Source organism: Coffea arabica, chromosome 7e (assembly GCF_036785885.1).
Source record: "Coffea arabica cultivar ET-39 chromosome 7e, Coffea Arabica ET-39 HiFi, whole genome shotgun sequence".
In the NCBI taxonomy this organism is placed as follows: Eukaryota; Viridiplantae; Streptophyta; class Magnoliopsida; order Gentianales; family Rubiaceae; genus Coffea; species Coffea arabica.
In genome coordinates, this window is record NC_092323.1 from 8,363,037 (window position 1) to 8,382,459 (window position 19,423).

General features: G+C 36.9%; 2 protein-coding genes, 1 long non-coding RNA gene and 1 other non-coding gene across 5 annotated transcripts; 2 read left to right on the plus strand and 2 right to left on the minus strand.

Annotated features, from left to right (window-relative positions):
- The first annotated feature begins 1,171 nt into the window (after positions 1-1,171).
- LOC140011137 (ATP-dependent DNA helicase DDM1-like) lies at positions 1,172-8,291 on the plus strand. 2 transcript variants are annotated; one of them, XM_072059529.1, is made up of 16 exons: positions 1,172-1,379; positions 1,574-1,660; positions 2,488-2,748; positions 2,839-2,925; positions 3,641-3,987; positions 4,122-4,311; positions 4,438-4,613; positions 5,482-5,551; positions 5,637-5,826; positions 5,944-6,039; positions 6,124-6,218; positions 6,324-6,443; positions 6,913-7,032; positions 7,168-7,266; positions 7,347-7,457; positions 7,694-8,291. In XM_072059529.1, the coding sequence occupies exons 2-16, from the start codon at positions 1,592-1,594 to the stop codon at positions 7,931-7,933; spliced, it is 2,271 nt and encodes a 756-aa protein (XP_071915630.1). In that variant the 5' UTR covers positions 1,172-1,379; positions 1,574-1,591; the 3' UTR covers positions 7,934-8,291. The 2 variants fall into 2 exon arrangements, with proteins under 2 accessions (XP_071915630.1, XP_071915629.1); XM_072059528.1 differs by having other exon boundaries at positions 1,172-1,374.
- A 1,337-nt stretch (positions 8,292-9,628) lies between these two features.
- On the minus strand, positions 9,629-9,700 carry TRNAE-UUC (transfer RNA glutamic acid (anticodon UUC)). Its single transcript has one exon. It is a non-coding gene; the product is annotated as a tRNA-Glu (tRNA).
- Positions 9,701-10,446: 746 nt separating this feature from the next.
- On the minus strand, positions 10,447-13,540 carry LOC113697857 (protein LIKE COV 3). The gene is made up of 6 exons (XM_027217452.2): positions 13,294-13,540; positions 12,225-12,277; positions 11,693-11,802; positions 11,128-11,295; positions 10,831-11,055; positions 10,447-10,732 (listed from the first exon to the last, which is right to left on the minus strand). Exons 1-6 carry the CDS (start codon positions 13,453-13,455, stop codon positions 10,626-10,628), a joined length of 825 nt encoding a protein of 274 aa, XP_027073253.1. The 5' UTR covers positions 13,456-13,540; the 3' UTR covers positions 10,447-10,625.
- Positions 13,541-13,590: 50 nt separating this feature from the next.
- Positions 13,591-16,663, plus strand: LOC140011138 (uncharacterized). Its single transcript, XR_011818389.1, has 2 exons — positions 13,591-14,502; positions 15,971-16,663. It is a non-coding gene; the product is annotated as an uncharacterized lncRNA (long non-coding RNA).
- The last annotated feature ends 2,760 nt before the right edge of the window (positions 16,664-19,423 follow it).

Here is a 19,423-nt window from a genome sequence, read left to right on the forward strand (position 1 = left end):
GGGCTTCATGAGAGTTTTGAAGCGCAATATGAAATGCAGGGCAGGGTTTGGCGTATGAAAAAAAAACACGCGTTATTCATCTTTTTCTCAAGGCATGAATACTACTTTAGCCACTAATTATTCTACACAATTCCAGATAAACACTCCCATGAACTTCATGCGTAAAGTCGAATGGATCACCTTTTAAAGCATTTGCTATGAACTACTGTAATAGTCTTGAGGTTTGAATCTCCAGATCATAAATTTTTGCAAAAAAATTCTCTTCACATAGATTGCGATTACCTTCTTATCTCACACACGTGACCTCACTGTCGTTTTATAAAAATTCCAAAAAGATTGCACTCCATTTGTATTGTTATTTTCTGGTGTTTTTATAAAAAAAAATAAGTATTGTATTAATTTGATGCATGTAAAATAAAAAAGTGACTGAAAATATATATTTATGAAAAATGTAAAATTTTTTTGGAAAAAAAATGCCAAGCTAGTATTCAGAAATAAGAGGAAGATGAAGCAGTATTGAAAGTGCATACGTTCTTATATGACAATCAAAATTACTAACCCTTAGACAACAATTCAGAAGATTTTCATCCACATTTGTAGTAGTAAGTTACATATTATTGAGAAATATATTCCTATATTGATTTTTGTATGATGATAGATGAGTGTCCAAAACAAAAATTTAAATAAGAACTCAATACAAGCTTTCAGAATTAGCACATGAGTGCCAATTTTTTAAATTTATTTTTTAAGATCGAGATGAATATGCTTAACATTTACTCTCCGTTAGGATTAGCTATTATTGAAAGTATTTTTGAAATATTTTACTGTAGTAGTATATATTAAAAAATTTTACTATAAATGTTTTTTGAAATATTTAATATATTATATAGATGAAACATTGTATTTGAAAAATACGTCAATCCAAACTGAAATTTTTTGAAGTTAAACCTCATTTTTTCATAGGAAAAAAATTCTGCTACTATGAGTACAGGGGAAAAAAAGGGGGGGGGGGATCAAACATTTACTATATATTAAGAAAAAAAATTTATGATGGCTTGCTCGATATAACGTTGGAAACCCGAGGGCGAACTCAAACCACTCCATTTTCCCGCCCAATGCCGCTCGCTCAGGAACGGGCATTCACTTAAAAAGTCGCATTCCACAAATTGTAATATACGTATTATATTTTTTAAAAAAATTGCACTGTTACGTGAAAAAAGACTTCTTCTCTATAAAATCCACTCCATCCATCAGTCTTATTCTCTATAAAGCTGAAAACTTTTCATATACTGAGACGCCACCCATTCCCTCTGGTCTAGTCCTGAAGCTCTTCTTCCGGTTCCGGTTGTTTCTCCTTATTTTTCCGAGACTCGAGTAAGGTTTTCCACTAATAATTCTTTTTTTTTTTTCTGTATCATGCGTTAATGCGTTTATCGGACGTCTGATTTTCGTTTGGAGCTGTAAAATGAATTTTTCCTTTTTTTTTTTGGAGTTTTGGAAAATGGGGGGAAAAGAGAGCTAGGGTTTTAGTAGATTGATGTTTTAATTTTTGTTTTGAATTTGAGTGTACCAGGGGTTGATTGAAGCAGAGATGGTGGCTGAGAACGGAGTGAAAGACGAGCCTCAGGCTGATTCTCCTACCTCTGTTCTTGAAGATGAGGTATACAACCATTTCTTCTGGTAGTTCTTTTTTTTTTTTTTACGGTGATGATTTTTCTTTTTTCTTTTGTATTTCTCTTTCCGCTCATGTCATTTTATTCATCTGTGAAGAAAGGTTTTACCCATCCTCTTTTCGATTAAACTTGGTTTAGAGCCTTTCATTGCGTTTACTTGAGTCTCCATGGTTTTTTCCTGTTTTTGAAGTTTTTTTTTTTTTTTTTTTAAAATCTGTCTCCGTTGAGAAGTAAATGGTCAGGGTTCATGTCTAATATGCTTGTGGTGAAAGGAAAGCCTGCAGGGGCTACATTGATCATGTTAAGGTTTGATTGTGAGCTCCACTGGTAATTTTAGAAGTGTGAAGGAAAAGGGCTTTGACTGAGAGTGTGTCATTTCTATGCTTGGAAAGGAGGGGATTGGGTGATTTCAAGCCTATAATAGCAGAAAGTGAGTTCAGGAGCTTTATTTTCTGTTTTTTTTTTTTTTTTTTTTTTTTGTTTCCCCCCTCTTTTGGGGAATCTTCAATTGCAGTCAGTCAAGAGGGGTTTGGCATCGTTTTTGCTTTAGCTGGAGAAATACATGATAAGAGTGACTTTTGTTCTTGCACATTTCATTATGGTGGCTTATTGAATTGGCTGGTCTAGATGTTGTTTCCGTAAAGAGCTTGGCTAGCAGAAAAACATTTGTTGTACTCTAATGCAATACTTGAGATGCAGTTACATTTAATTTCATGTTTCACATGATTTATTTCTCGTTGAAAAAATCAGATTCTTGTTTCCTGTTCAATCCAGGTTATTTCATGTAATGTTTATTTGTTTGTCTCCCTTGAAGGATGCTTGCAAGGAGAAAAATTGTGTCAAGATGGAGGGAGAACTATTGCTTGATGCTAAGTATGGAGATTCTTCTCTCATAACAGAAACTATGGCTGCAGAGGAAGAGAAGCTTCTAGAACAGCGGGCAAAAGCAAATTCAAATGAACCTGATGAGGTTCCTGTATTGAATGACATCCAGTTTACCAAACTGGATGAGCTTCTGACTCAGACTCAACTTTATACAGAGTTTTTGCTGGAAAACATGGATGACATATCAAAGGTAGGACCTGAAAAATCTGTAGATTCTATGATATCAGTGTGTTTAGTTGTAGTTTCTGCTGAGTCAGTGGTGTTTGTATTGTGTAATCAGAAAGGATTGGAGGGTGATGAACAGACTACCAAAGAAAAGAAGAAAGGTCGTGGTTCAAAGAGAAAGGCAGCCTCAAATTACAACAATGTATTTCCTTTTTTCCTTCCATTTTTCATTTTACATTTGATATTCATGCTTTCCCCTATACTGGAGGTCTTCATGATGTCATTTGTTATATCAAAGTATAGGCATTTATGTTATTCGTGGCTGCAAATTGGGGAAATTTTAACATCTTTTACAACCTGAACACAATGTGTTAATATTTTGTAAGTGGTATTATCATGTTCCTAGTAGCTGCTGCAAACAATTTTAAATAATTAATCATTTCATCAGATCAATGCTCATCTGACACTCGCAATTGCATGCTAGCCAAATGAAGTTCACATAATCTATTATCCTGTTTTGAACCACAGTTTTTTTTTTTTTTCAAATTCTTCACGATTAAATGGAGTTGTGCTCATCTCTACATGTCTCAAAATAATTCTTGCAGCTTGATCTTTCACCTACTATGCAAGTACTATTCAAAACAACTGCAGTATGCTATTTAAGGCAAGGAAAAGTGAGCTTTAGTTGGGAGGTACCCTAGGAAATTAGGTTGACCTGTAGAATACTATATATCAGATCAATGACTATCACATGGTGCTTTCTTGGTTTTCTTTCTGAATTTCCTCAAGTCTAGAATCTGTTGAATATTAACTAGGTCAACTTTAGTGAGAAACAAACTGTGTAGATCATACTGTAATCTAGGGGGTCTATACTTGCTCTTTGGTGTAATCCGAGTTTCCTGATTGAGTTACTGCAGAGTAAGGCGAAAAGAGCTGTTGCAGCCATGCTCACAAGATCTAAAGAAGGTGTCTCTTTGGAGGATTCAAACCTTACAGAGGAAGAGAGAAATGAGAAAGAGCAGGCTGAACTGGTGCCGTTGTTGACCGGTGGAAAGCTGAAGCCTTATCAGCTTAAAGGTGTTAAGTGGTTGATTTCATTGTGGCAAAATGGGCTGAATGGAATACTTGCAGATCAAATGGGTCTTGGAAAGACTATACAAACTATTGCATTTCTTGCGCACTTGAAAGGAAATGGTTTGGATGGACCATATTTAATTATTGCTCCTCTTTCCACTCTCTCAAACTGGCTGAATGAGATAAACCGGTAAATTTATTTGTTCTCTATTTTCAATTCTGTAATCACTCTTTGATTCTGTAGTTAAACTGCACTTTTTTCCTTTGTTCAATTGGATACCTGCTTGATGCTGATTCGTTGTTTCACCCCAAAATATTCTGTAGGTTTGCACCCTCACTAAATGCAATCATATACCATGGTTATTGGAAAGAAAGGGATGAAATAAGGAGAAAATACATGCCAAATACAATAGGTCCTAAATTCCCGATTGTAGTTACCTCCTATGAAGTTGCAATGAGGGATGCACGAAAGCACTTGAGACACTATCACTGGAAATATATGGTGGTTGATGAGGTATACAGACTTCTATGGTTTTCAGATATTACCTTCTTCCCTGTCATACTTTCTCTACTGCATTTTCATCATTTGAGGTAATTCTTCATTTTGCTTTTAAGTTGATTCATTTCTTTACTCTTGTAGGGGCACAGGTTGAAGAACTCACAATGCAAATTAGTTAAAGAACTTAAGCTGTTGCGTGTTGAAAACAGGCTTTTATTAACTGGGACACCTCTGCAGAACAACTTGACAGAACTCTGGTCGTTGTTGAATTTTATTCTGCCGGACATATTCAATTCGGATCAAGAATTTGAATCATGGTAGTGAACTTTTGTTCTAAATCATATCCTAGAATCCTTGTCACTGAAATAATTTCTATACAAGCACTCAAGCCTTTATAGCTCTTGTGTTTATTACAGCTCTCCTCTTGGGCAAGGAAGGTGCTTTTATGTTTGCTTCATTACATGATGAAGTGTGTCGTCTGTTCCCTGTATTTAAAAATTTTAATCTCATGGTATTTTTGTCTATGGAATCACTGCATTAACTTTCCCAGTACAATGTAATATTTTTGTGCTTGAAGTTGTCATTGCGGCTGTGATTTTTGATTCTGTTAATTCTACAGCAATTTAGTGTGGCCAAGTAATTAGGTGCCTTTATGTTTGATTCTTTATGGTCTTTTGTTTTATGTATTTAAAACCTTGATCTCATTGTGATGTTCTCAATGGATTCACTGTCAATCACAGGGTTTAACTTTCCTGGTATATTGTAATGTTTTAGTGATTGTGCAGTTGCCTTTGTGGCTGAGAATTCTGTATTTTTAGTCTTGATTATAGATATTTATGTTTATTTGCATTTTGGATTGCCAAATGTGATTAAGAAATGATAATTTCTATTACGAATTTTAACAAATTATTCACCATACTTATGCAATTTCTAGTTTTAAACAAAATATAACCTTCTTTTAGTAACAAAGAACAGACTGTCAGATGGGCCATAATGTTTGTACTGTTTGAGTATCAAAGCTTTGCACTTAAAACATTTTCTTTGTTTCTTTTGGAAGTTGAGTTTGGGGAGAAGGGCATATGTTTTGAGTACTTACCTGCATAGATTACAATCATTTATTGCAAGTAATCATGATTTTTTTGGTCTCTCCTCAACTGAAGTCTTATGTTGTCGCCTACATCTCAGGTTTGATCTTTCTGGAAAGGGCAGCAATGAGGCTTTAAGGGAAGAATTGGAAGAGAAGAGAAGAACTCAGGTAAATACTTGCTTTCTAACGGAGCTCCTCCTAGGAAGATTTTATGAATTTTAGTGTTTGTAACTGGTTTTTACAAAACCTACAGGTGGTGGCAAAACTCCATTCGATCTTACGTCCCTTTCTGCTGCGGAGGTTGAAATCAGATGTGGAACAAATGCTCCCTCGGAAAAAAGAAATAATCTTATATGCTACCATGACTGATCATCAAAAGAATTTCACAGATCATCTATTGAATAAGACACTAGAAGATTATCTACGGGAGAAGGCAGCCTCTGGTAGTTACGGAGTTTTACTTATGGAAGAAATAGGATGTGTGTTCTGGATTTCTGGAATCTGGATATCAATAAGATGAAGTGTCTAAGCATTTTTTGCAATTTCTGTTAAAAATGCAGGACGTGGCATGAAAGGGAGACTTAATAATTTGATGATTCAGCTTCGGAAGAATTGCAACCACCCTGACCTATTGGAGTCTGCCTTTGATGGTTCTTGTATGTCCTTTACAACTATGGATGGGATTTTCTCACAATGAGCTTCTTGTTGATTTTAATTGTGTTTTCATACTCTTTTGACAGATTTCTTCCCACCGGTAGACCAGATAGTTGAGCAGTGTGGAAAGTTTCGTTTGTTGGACAGATTAGTGGGAAAGCTATTTGCTCGTCAGCACAAAGTATTTGTGTAGTTAATTAGTTCAATGTGTTGCTTTTATGCTCTACTTTGTCCTTTAATTTGTTGATCTTGAAGTTTTCTTTTTCATATTGTAACTGCAATGCAGGTTCTGATCTTTTCTCAATGGACCAAGATTTTGGACATAATTGATTATTATTTTGCTGAAAAAGGTTTTGAAGTTTGCAGAATTGATGGCGGAGTGAAATTGGAAGAAAGGAGAAGGCAGGTAATGAACATCTCTTAAAGTTGCACTGTATCTTGGTGCATTCTTTATATATAATTCAGTTTGGATTTCTCGAAAATTTTTGCAGCAATTTCTCATAAGCTTAGATAAAAATATTGTATTTGTTTTTAATTTGCTTCTTGCTGTTTCTTGGAGTTCACATAGCACCATTTCATTGGGCATGATGCTACTCTTTTTTGTGGTCTTTTCTGGACACGAGTTTCAGTTATGTGAATTTTTGCCAACCCCTCCATTCAATTGCAGAAATCCTGGTTTCAATTTGAACTTTATATTTGTGAGATCTAAGTAAATAGTAGAACACGTCAGCAAAACTTGTTAGTTTGATCTAGAAACAGTGATTTACTAAAACGGAATTGAGTGAGTTCTTCTATAGTCTGCATTGCACTTAAATGGTGTTAGTTAAAGGGATATGGAATTGTTTTGACTGATAATAATCTACTTGAACAAACAGATACAGGAGTTCAATGATGTGAACAGTAAATACAGAATCTTTCTTCTTTCCACCCGAGCTGGTGGGCTGGGCATCAATCTTACTGCTGCTGATACCTGCATTTTATATGACAGTGATTGGGTATCTTCCTAATCTTATCCTTATGGTTCCCTTCATTGTCATCTCATTAGAATGCGGACATGGATTTTTTAAAACTTTTTCTACTTGAACACTTTTGTGGTTCAATGTATCTGACTAATTTTGCTTGTGTAACAGAATCCTCAAATGGATTTACAGGCAATGGATCGATGTCACAGAATTGGTCAAACAAAGCCTGTTCATGTTTACAGGCTAGCGACTGCCCAATCGGTGGAGGTATCTCTCTTCTCACTCAATATTTGGTTTTGGCTTTACGCTGCTTTCTTCTGATTAAAAACACTGTGAACTGTTATCAGGGTCTTATGCTGAAAAGAGCATTCAGTAAATTAAAGCTCGAACACGTGGTAATTGGTAAAGGGCAGTTTAAGCAAGAAAGAACCAAGCCCAATTCAATGGAGGCAGTTGAGGTTGTACTTCTTCCTACATGTTTTTTCCTTTAATAAATTTTTTTTGCATATGGTTGTTTCCTTGAAGGTTTAACTAAGTTATGCCCTAAACTGGAAGAACTTGTTTTCTCCACTCTGAAAAATGTGAGATCAAGTTTGTCCTCAGCGATACTTAAATAGGCATTTATCTAGTTAAAACACTTTCAGAACATCAGATTTATTTTCCTTTCATAGTTAAGATAAACTCCCATATTCAGGAAGAGGATCTGCTGGCGCTTCTCCGAGATGAAGGAACTGCCGAGGAGAAATGGATCCAGACGGATATTAGTGAAGATGATCTAGAAAGGGTTTTAGATAGGAGTGATCTTGCTGCTGTTTCTTCAGAGCAAGATGGAAAGACTGGCTCAGATTCAACTGTGCTTCCCCTTAAAGGGCCTGGCTGGGAGGTGGTGATCCCGACTGCACCAGGCGGAGTGCTTTCCACCCTTAACAGCTGATGAAGGCTTATTTTGGTGCTTGTGTTAGTTGGGCTGTTCTTTTGAGTGCTGGGAGGAGAGGTCTCTCTTTTTGGGGTTTTACATATTTTAGCTTTTCGTTTTCGGGGATGAATATATTTTGCTCTCATTGAGCTAGAGAATGCTAAGCATCTAGTTTTCTCTCATTTTTTTGCAAATATCCCCAGAGAACATTCTCTTAAATGGTGGTTAGACTCCTACAGATTACTGTAAATGTGTCGTGATTCGTGAAGCAAGTTGCAGGGAACAGCAATTGGAATTGCATGGTCAATTGTCTGCTGTAAAAACTGTATTAAATGCGCCATTTGATATTGGTGTTTCTGGCGATTGTCTTCCGTAAGACTTTTTTCTCTTCCGTTCATTGGTTACTGGCACTCTTAGTATCGACTTTGGTTCAGTGTTGTCAAAATCGCAATCCGAATCGCACGATCTCCTACGATTCGGATAACCAAAATCGATCCGGATTATATTCAAAGTCGTAAGTTGTATTAATCTATATAGGATCGTGTAGGATCGTACGATCTTATAATTTTTTGCAAATTTGTGAAATACGAGGTTTCATTTTGCAAGTAAATGAAAATATTTGTGGTAGGTTTGTAATTTATCAAAGAATTGCAGCTTTTAATTGCAATTTTTTAACAATTTTTGCCTCAAAAAGTCAAAAAAACTCAGTCATCTGTCGTTGACTCGTTTCTTCATTCTTCATTTCAACCTTCATTTTCAGTTTTCACTTCTTCTCCACCGCTGCAGCTCCAACCAACCAACCTTCATTGTTACAAGAGTGCTTCAGCTCACATAGATTATTGTTTGCTTACTATTGATTGCAATAGCTAAGCATTTCATGCAAGATTGAGTTTCTGATATCTTGAGAACTTTATTTCGACAGATAACTTTTTCTTCTTCTTAGACAAGGTTGTAAGGTAGCTTTGTGTTCAAGAAGTCCATTCCTTCAGTCAAAAAATATTGGGTGTCACTCGAACTTATGATTTCCTGGCCTTTATTTTTGTTCTTAAGCTAGAAAGGTGCATTAATTGTCCAGATTTTCCTATTTAGACCAGAAAGATGGGCTGCCGTGGACGTATGCTTTTGAACTTTTTGTTAACAAGTTTGAAAAATCTAATTTCTTCTAAATTTTCAACTCAAATCAACATTTAGCCTGGCTTTTCTCATAGTATTACTTTGCAATGGCTATAATTGTGAAAAGAAAAATGCTATATATTTATTACTTATCAGACAGTAAGTAAAAAATACTATATATTTATGAGTAACTTATTTATTTAATATCTTTTAGAATGTACAAAATGGTATATGAATCTGAAATTTATTAATTTAGTAAATTTAGAAACTTTTGGTGGGATCTTACGATCCTACGATCCGATTCTGTGAAACTAAAATCGATTCTACGTAGGATCCCGATTTTACAAACCTTGCTTTGGTTTCGCAATTATTTTGTAAATGTTCCCCATCAAAATATCCTAGTCTGATTAAATGATGATTAAAAAAATATATATGGAGTCCAGACTCTAGATTGCCAAGAACCATGTGAACAAAAAATTCAAGTAGCGGAAGCTGAAAGTGAAACTAAGGCCGGCGAAGACGGTTTGCTTCCACGGTTGCCACGACTAATATCAAATTGTCGACTTAGATGACACTCTAAACCAAAAAAAAAAAACGAATTTCCGTTGCCGGGAATCGAACCCGGGTCTCCTGGGTGAAAGCCAGATATCCTAACCGCTGGACGACAACGGACGCTGCGTGCATAGGTCGCATGAATCCCTTGTCTTTTGTTTAAGTGATGATTCATCATCAGTCACATGCACGGTTGGGCCTATCAAGTCTGGAGCCATGCAGGATTAGGGTGAAAAGTCGTTCGAACTGGTCGGATGTTGAAGCTTAGTCGAACTGCTGTTTCTCCACCATTCTTGCTTATGAATTTCTTCACGAACAACTCCAACTTTAATTTTAACATCTTTGTAAATGAAAGAAAACCAGCGGAGTGCTTTCGCAGTAGTTGTTGTTTCGAATCTCTACGCATTTCATTGCTTCGTCAGAAAATTTCATTGTGACGTGGTTGTTCTTTTTTTTTTTTTCCCTTATTTTATACATTGAAATTGTTGAATGCATTAGATATCAATTCCTATCTTGAAAAAGATGTTACAGTTGCGGGTGTTTTCTCCACTGATTCCAGTACTTGGTTCGAAGGAAATATGATCTGTCATAGTCGGGATTCCCCATTTTTCTTTTTACTTCTCCATGGGCGTAGCTTATATTAGAACAATTACGAGAAATGATTTTTTTGCGGTGTTTCTGAAACCATCTTAAACCTGTTGTGTTTTCCCATTCACATACTTCAGCACCTGCAAGAGAGGAACACATGCATCTTGACTAACAAATGCTAATTTCCTCAAATGCATTATTAAGCGCCAAGAAAGACAAGACTGTTTCGAACTTTAACCTGATAAAAATTACTCAGATAACCAGCCAAATTCAACTGCTGCACAGAAGTGACAACCACAATTTACCGATAACTAGTAACAAAGTTCAAATATTAGGAAAAAATGGATCTCTCCTAGGCTGTAGCATCCAAGGGTTTCCTACCATGCAAGTTGAGGCTTTACAGTGGTTCATTCAAATGCTCCTGAAAAGTACCAGTTCTAAGATTTGTAAATGACCATTAAACTTGTGGAACTGCAAATTTTCCAACTCTTGGTGATAGAATGGATTGCACATCCACTATGGTCAATATCTTGGGTATTGACATGCCTCCAGATATGACTATCTCTGCAAAATATACACACTCAGGTTGTCATGAATTTGGGTTAACAGTCGAAGAAAGTGTAAACAGATTTGCAGGAAGTAGTTTTCTCTTGGATTCTTACCTATCCCCTCTCGAACAGAGAGATTCGGTCTCATTATATCTTTCGAGTTGATGAGGAATATATCTCCTAGATAAAGGTGGTTGGTGGGTATATAAACACAGCAAAGCTCCTCTGAACCTGAACTCTTGCGGAGGATGACACTTGATGTAATGAAGCCAAGTGCATACTCCCCGATACGTGGGTGCCTGACGATTGCTACTTCCTTGAACGCATGTGAATTCTGATCTGGAACAATAACTTGTGTCAAATCCTTGTGCTTTATGTGACTACACTCCTTTTTGTATGAATTTGGTTTACCTGGTGAAATGGCAGCACTGATTTGCTTTGAAGCACTATAAATGTAGCTCATGATGGGCATTTTCTTAATAAACCATTCTCCCAATCCGAGAACAGAGGCACCCAACCATGATGACATGAAGACTCCAACCAAAAATATGAAAGTTATCGAGGTAACAAATCCAAGACCTGTCAGAACAAATTGCTAAAGTCAGCAAGTTTAATTGATGCATTTTCTGCCAGCAGTAATGCATCCAATATCTTGTTCAACCATCTCAACAGGGAAGTGATACCCCTATATATAGCCTGTGAACGTTGTCTAGTCAATTTGATTATCCCAAGGAATTATTTACTTTGAGCAACAAGATTTGCGGCTAACATACTTCAACAACCAAATTCTAAGGAGCATACTAAATACTGCACCATTCTACTGCAGACATCAAGTTTATTTGCGTACATTGAAGGGTGCATATTTAGGGGACTCGTCGAATTGGCCAACTAACTGTTAAAAACTGCAGATGAATAAAATAACATTCATCATTTATGAGACATGAAACTGATACGTAGATACAGCTAGTACACTAACCGAATACGTTAATCCCCAGATGAGCATAGATGGGGGAGAAGAACCCGTCCACAAAATGAATGAACCACCAAGTGATATAGAATGTGATGGCTATTGGAAACAAGATGACACTGCAAAACAATGTAATAAAATCATGTACATATATACCTGCAATAACTGCTACTTTTGCTAGATGAATTCAAGAAAATAGAGAAGCATATCTATCCAAGATGCAATGTCTATTAACCATGCAGCAACTAGGGAACGCCTCAGTGCGATACGTTTCCTTCTGATGTGCTATTCCTTAAAGCACCTAAAACTTCATCATCGAAACACAGAGTCTGGCGGTATCGAATGCAATGACCAAATAATTTTCAGTTCCGCTCATTCTAAAGCAAGTCATCACAACTGGTGACTGGAAAAAAATTCAGCTGCAACAGCACCGCATGCTGCCTTATTCAACCCTCTAATTTCTGAGTTGCGCCAATTCGTAATTGAACCAAATTGTGTATTTTAGTGTAAAGGAAACACGATAGAGCACAAGAGAACTAACCATCCCGACATAAACTTTTTAGAAGCCCAGCTACGAATGACTTTGCTAAATGCCTGTGACACCAGGAAAATGAAAATGAGAGGTATCGTTAGACGTGAGCAGATGAATCAAACTTAAACAAGCTACCTGAGAATCCATTTGCACTTCCAAGTCCATATAATGTGTGTGAGAGAACAAAATTTACGTAAGATGACAAAGCTCAATACCTAAGAGACAATTGTCACTACTGATGCAAGTTTAGCTTTGGAGACTGCTGACCTCAGTTTCTTGAATTAATAAGCTCAAGATTCTCTGATATAGATTCTTGTTCCCTAGAAAAGCATAGGAACATAACGCCTTCATTTTGTTTCATTTGTTATTTCGGGTTAATACAAATTAACAGACCTCATTCCATACAATCTAGTCCTGGTGACATGAATCATCACCTAATCGAGTTCTGTTGGGACCAAAAGGAATGAGAAGAGGAGGAAAAAAAAGATTGCTCTAATTTGAGTAACTTGAAAATCAATAATGGTAAAAGGAATGGAATAAAAGCTTTCCACATGAAATTAAAATTATCGTGTAAAGAGAGAGGGAAATTGTTGGTTTAACTGATTTCCTCTGATTGTAAGTTTGTGCTTAGAACCCCAACTAGAACAATTTTTTTTTTTTTTTTTTTAAGATAAAGCTAAAACACTATAGACGATATTCAATTCTGTTCTTTTATAACTCAACTCCCAAAAACAGACAGAAAAGCTTTTATAATCAGGTGTTCTATATTCACATTTTTTATTTTAAAAAAAATTCGCAGATGCTTCGATCATTCTCTCTGCCCTCCTTAGAAAAAAAAAAAAATAACAATAATATGAAGACATAATAGCTAAGGCAAGTAACTAAGGAACTGTCTCAACATTCCAGAATTTTTAACTTCAAAAAAAAAAAATGCCAATTTACTATAATCACACAGAGGTAACGCAAACGACGTGCATGTGAAACATGTCAATATACGGGATAAGGGAAATTAATTTTTCCTTTAACCAAAAAAAAAAAAGAAAAAAGAGCAAGCTAAAGAAAGAAAAGAAAAGAAAACCTCTTTGCCGGCATGATGAGATAAAGAAGTGGAAGCGAGGGGAGATTCGGAGGGGGAAGAGGATTTGGAGGCAAGCCCATTAACGTTGTCGGAGATTCCTAAGCTTCCTATGGGTATCAAACGTTCCAGATCTCTGTCCTTCTCTCTACTACTGCTGCCCATTCGTGATCTCTCTCTCTCTCTCTTTCTCAGTTTTTTTATTTTTTATTTTTTTTGGGTGCTTTCTCTGATTTCTTCCTTTCTTCCAGCAAGACTAGCCAAAGCTAAATCAAAGTGTGTAACCAACTCTCTCTAACTCCTTCCCGGGGCTGGGGCTGGGGCTGGGGCTGGGGATTCAGAAATCAATGGGACGTTAAAACTCACTAATTAAATTATAAGTATAATTATTCTTGTGCTCAAATTTAACGTAAAAACGTTGAAACAGAAACAGAAAACATGCGGGAATCACGAATTTAGTTGCAATCAAAATCGTTATTCAACCAGCACGAATTCCTTACCATCATTTATCTCTCTCAAAATTCTTAGATGATAGGAGTAATTCATTTCATTACAGATAAAATTTACTAACAAAATAGACCGCCTTGGTACAAAATAGGCCAGTCACTAGGTGCAACCAAGCTTTTGCTTAATTGAATTAAATAGCCCCCTTAATTTTCAATTACTATGATTTAATTGGAACTCGGTCTGCATTCAAGCCGGTGAGGGCGAGCGCTTTTTTTTTTTTTTTTTTTTCCTTTTTAATCCCCGATGACGGCATTCAGCCCCCATTAATGATTAATCCCTCTTTTTTGAATTAAAAAAAAGATAAAAAATAAAAGCCAAGGGGAAAAAAAAAAAAAAAAAAGATTAAGCACGCGAGTTACCCAGTAGAGGCCTCGTAGAGCTGAGCTGTCCACCTTAGTAGGGAAACGAACTACAAAGCTCCTCAGATTGTCTAAATTCCCAGTATTGTATTGGAAATTGAATTCGACGGAGGCTTAGATTATACAGCGCCCGCCCGCATATCTGGAATTTGTGGAAGGTGAAGCAGCAAAGCGGTGGGAAGGTGACAAAGACAATAATTATATGCTGTGTGGGTGGGTCGTTTCAAGAGAGAGAGATGATCACTCGGTCTAAACTGGTGGAGCAACTCCGTGATTACCAGATCCGATCCCAGCATAAATGTCCCGCTCTTACCGTCTTCTCTCCCAAACCCCTCCTCACAACCTGGTACTTGTGATTATTCTTCGCTTTCCTCGCTCTTCCCAATTATGTGCCCTGAAATTTGGTTGGATTGATCTTTTCTTTAATATGTCGGACATTGTTTAAGTGGAGTTTGTTCTTTTCTTGATATGATTCTGGCTAAGGGCATTTTAATCAGTTGACAAGATTGAATTTTTCCATTAGGTTTTGTTTTTGCTGTTTTGCCGTCTGAAGGTGTAGTAAAGTTTAATGGAGTTAAGTTTGTCAGCTTGGGAACACCCCACTGTAGTATGTATTTACTGTAGCTCGTTTTCTCACATTCTGCAGTCGTAGAAAACCTGTGTTCTAGGTTTGCCCTTTTGGAATTTCGATGTTATGTTGAGTAGAAACATAGAACTATAGTTGGATATTGAGCCTGAAACTACTAGATGAATAAGCCTTCTTTTTTTGGAGAGAGAGAGAGCTTGTGTGCATATTAGCATATTCAATAAACTAGTATTAGCAGGAAGTTGGCTGTAGTGGAACAACAGCTGGAAACTCTATCCGGCTTTAATCATCTGAACTTCGTGGAGCTATTTTGTAATCCAGTATGTAGACTAAAAATGTCTTTCCGGGATTATTTGTAAATGATTATCTTTTGTCAGTTCAAGCTGGGTAGATTGTGTGGAAGAGTTAGAAAAGCAAACATCAGGAACAGGGAAATTCCCTCGAGTGGATAACTGAATCATTGCAATAATTCCTTTAAAACTTTCTTTAATTCCTTGCTTGAGTGCCAGTTGCAGTGAAACTTTTAATCCAGACAGAATCGCGGAGGACAAAATGGTCGTTAATGTAAAACTTGATATGGATAGGAAAATATGTTCCTTCAAATAGAAAGCAAGTTGGAAATTTAGAGCAACTTTTTACATTCCTGCTTGTTAGTAGGTATATGATTGATGGATGAGCCTTGTTGAAGCTCCAGTAGTCCTTGTTCCATGCTAAAGAAACAAGCCTATCTGAATATCTCTCTCCCCTGTTAGGACCATTAGTTGCTTTGAACTGGAAATTTATTCCCTTTCAGGGTACTGAAATGGAATTCACATTTCATCTTATTCCATTTGAGAAAATTTTCCTCGAAAGAATAGCCCAAGATATTCAATGCTTTTTCAGCGGACATTTTTCTCGTGATTATAAATAAGTATTAACTTGGTTCCTCTTCTATATGGTCTATGGATGCTTTCAGCTTTGTGGAACACCATTTTGGCAATTCAAAGGTCTCTGCTTAAGTTGATATATAATGAATGTATTACGTTATTCTGCTATTGATAATACTTTGTGTTTGACTGTGTTGTCTCAAGATTCGTGCACCATCTCATTTCTCTTCAGATAATAGACTGCTAGAACTATGTGCAAATTGTACCATCTCCATGAACCCCATCTTTTAGAGGCATAGTTACTTGCATTTAGCAGTGTTATCTGCAGTACGATACATAAGTAACGCGGCTGTTTGTTGCAGGGATGATGTTATGGTGGCCATCTTGTGGGCATCATTGTTCAGTGCACTTGTCATATCATCATATGTGACCCTATATTTCAGACACTACTGGGTTTCTTTTGTGATCATGTGCTTTGGTATTTTTCTTCCAGTTCGCTTGAGAATTTCACGGCAGGTGCTTGCAAGGAAAAAAGAAAGACTATTACCACTGTCGTTTTGATCACCGCTTCTGTTGCAGTAGCTGCAGAGCCGAGTTTGACTGACTGGTACATTGACTGAACCGTGGTGCTGATTGTGTTAAGAGCTCTGACTTAGTTCAGGTATCTTTATCACCTCTCGTGACGACGGTGGCGCAATGATCTCTCTCTCTCTCCATCTTCTTCAAGAAGCCTTGAAATTTTACCAAGCAATTCATTCCTCTACCTGTAAAACTTCTCAAAGGAGAGTATACAAAGGTCTTATGACTCTCAGAATTTCTTCCAGTTGATTGCAATGTTATTGAAAGGAATAGATTCAAAGTCAGAGATATGTGTTTAGATGTTTTATCAAAAGTTAGGACAAACAGGCGAAATATATATATAGTCTGTGAGAAGAGCCTCTTACAGATATCAAGAGTAGGTGCTAAGGTAAGAAAGGAACCCCTTCTAGCATATGTCCATTATCCGACATTGAGTTGGCATGTAAATAAAGGCAATGGCTTTACTTGGTCTTTTACTTTCTTCTCTGCATCCGTTCTTCCTTTCATGTAAGTTTTACCATCTGCTTCTACAAGGCCTTAATTTTATGGGGAAAGTACTGAATATAGATAGCTTTAGTTGCTGCTATTACTAGAGCGTGAGTTCTTTTTTTTTAATGTTTGAATACCTGAATCAAAAGTTACAACGGAGAACAGAATAGTGAAGTGATTAGGGGAACAGTAAAGTATAGGGACCAGCTTCATGCTCCTATTGGTGGAAAACCATGAAAGAGTCTTAATGTAAAGTACCGCTAAGTTGCAGCAAATCATGTTCTGATTATCTTGTATACCCTTTCAAGTGACTGTCACTTGAAAGTTTTCAAGAATTTGCCTCAAAATGAAAAGCTCTCTTTCCTTCTCTCTTTTACTATTTCTTCTGTATCCTTCCCGGTGGCTGGAATTGTATTTGGTGATTGATCTATCCTGTAGTGGATTTGGAATTGCAGCAACGCTCGGCAATTTTGACTGGTATCTCAAAGAAGATCATGCGCTAGTATTGAGAGAATGATGTTGGTCGGTAACATGGTGTGGGTTAACATAAAATTCAGAAAAAAGAAAAAGAAAAAGAAATTTATAGCTCTATGTAGACCACTAATGTCCATACAAAACTGAGATCATCGTCATCCAAAACACTGATGGCTGATGCTTTTCTGCGTCTGTTTCTCGAGCAAGTTCCCTGTCCAGCTCAGTCAAAGATTTAAAGACTCCATTATTGCTTCTCACCTATTCAAAGATTTACGTCTCTATTAACAACTCAACATAAAGCAAAATCAGGTGAGGACATTGGCCAATTAGCGAGTCCTGAGTCTGTTTAAAGGTGATGGATAAGATAATACATGACACAATCAGTTAAACTAGTGCCGAAGGCCGAAATTATCGGGCAATCATTATCAATACTAGTCCACTGAGCTGTAAACTAATACAGAACTGCCATATTATAGTAATAGGCTTCCAAAATCATGTATAATTAGGTCGATGCCATCATTGAGGCATTTGCTCCCACGACTGGACTCTGAATTTAACACCATGGAAAGGAAATGAATGCTGGTTTTGCATCATGCATCTCTCTCCGGTCTCAGGTCTCAACCAAAATTATAGCGGCGTCAATCTTGACGGTCTGAAATTCAAGTGGGACTTCACCTGGGGTTGGATTTGACGTTGCCGAAAGTAAAAAAGGCAGATGGCTCTAGAACCAAAGATGCCTGGTGACGTTAATTTCTAGCTTAAAAGGCTAACTTTTTATCTCCCACTGTTTTCCACTCCAGTCAACTGCCTTAGTGCATTGTGTTCATATAAACTTAACAATAGTACTCTTTTTGTTGGTGTTATTTTGCATTTTTCTTATAATACTAGTGTTCTGAACCGCAAAATTTTGGGGCTCTTAAGATTATGACGAATCTAGTTTGATGCATCACCAAAGCATTATTTCATTTTGGAAGGTTTCGAAGACAGTTGGGGCTCATACATATGTCAATGCGGTGTTTGTCTCAAATAATTTACTGTCACGGTTAGGCTGTAAATCTAAATTATGAAAAAGTTGGAGCAAATTGCAACGGTAAACATAATAACAAAGGTTGAGGTGTACACGATCTAGTTAATACCATTGTGGAATTTACTCTTTGTTCAAAAGATGCTTGTGACCTGCACTTGGCTTCATACATGATATGTTACTATGTCAGAACAAATGCAACAAGTACGAGAAAAGGTGTATTAACAATCATTTAAGCACAGATCCGAGACACATCCATAACTTGATTCCAACTGATTAGCTTTGTTTAACGAAAAGTAAAATTGAAATAAGGAGCTGTGCAGTGCTGCTACACTCAAGATTAAATAAATAAAAAATTTTGAATTCAAGAACCTCTATTTACCATCGTTTCTTCCGTCTTATTGATCGTTCAATCCAACCTTCCCTCCCTCCCTCGTGCAATTCTAAGTTCTAGCCAGTTGTTACCTGCTTTTTAGTACGTACAGCGGTCACTACTTAGTCAAATAGGGTCTTAAACTCGATGACAATTGCCTGCATTTCCATTGATTAAGTGGACCAACATATTATTATTTACATCATCAAAACAAGCAGCTAGCTTTGCATTATTATATCTGTCCATTTATGCACTGTTTGCCTTTTGCTGCTACATCACCAGGACCCTTGAGAACAGCGACAAAAAAATCATCCCATCCAAAAAGAGATAAGAGGACCTCCAAAATCTAAAACACTGCTTAATGAATTCGATGTAGAAAGAAGTTGGGGGTTTTATCTCAGTAGCGAGAATGGTCAACGAGTATGGGATGAAAGCGCAAGAGCAATGATTCCAATTGCCCGAGCACTGCCTGCGATTCTCTGAACATCATGCGGCCACGTTTTTAGAGATTACTAGCGCGCGTGCGCAATCATTGCTAACTCTCTCTGTCTGTCTCTTTTCCTTGTGAAATTATGATGCGTGGGGTTAAGGAATGGAACGTGATACGGAGATGTATATATATGCTGCTGTATACTGTGGACCTTTTTTTTCTGTGTCTTCTGCGCGTTATGATTCAGTACTACTGGAGAGAAAATTGTTCTCTTGGTCATTGAATATTACAGTAAATGCTTTTCCAACCCTCCATGCTTTTTAGCTCTTGTTTCAGAGAAGCTGATGTCGACTTGTCATGCAGGCGTTTGGTTCGTGTTGGAAACCAGAGGTTGATATGATCCATTGTCGGCTAATGCTGCATCTACTCAAACTAGTTTCTGAAGA

Bases quoted from the DNA above. Each gene is read 5' to 3' on its own strand.
- LOC140011137 (XM_072059529.1), top strand. From the start codon at position 1,592: ATGGTGGCTGAGAACGGAGTGAAAGACGAGCCTCAGGCTGATTCTCCT. The intron at 2,749-2,838 runs GTAGGACCTGAA...TTGTGTAATCAG, and splicing joins ACATGGATGACATATCAAAG to AAAGGATTGGAGGGTGATGA. The intron at 5,827-5,943 runs GTAGTTACGGAG...TTAAAAATGCAG, and splicing joins ACGGGAGAAGGCAGCCTCTG to GACGTGGCATGAAAGGGAGA.
- LOC113697857 (XM_027217452.2), bottom strand. From the start codon at position 13,455: ATGGGCAGCAGTAGTAGAGAGAAGGACAGAGATCTGGAACGTTTGATA. The intron at 11,056-11,127 runs GTAAACCAAATT...TTATTGTTCCAG, and splicing joins CAGTGCTGCCATTTCACCAG to ATCAGAATTCACATGCGTTC. The intron at 10,733-10,830 runs GTAAGAATCCAA...TATATTTTGCAG, and splicing joins CTCTGTTCGAGAGGGGATAG to AGATAGTCATATCTGGAGGC.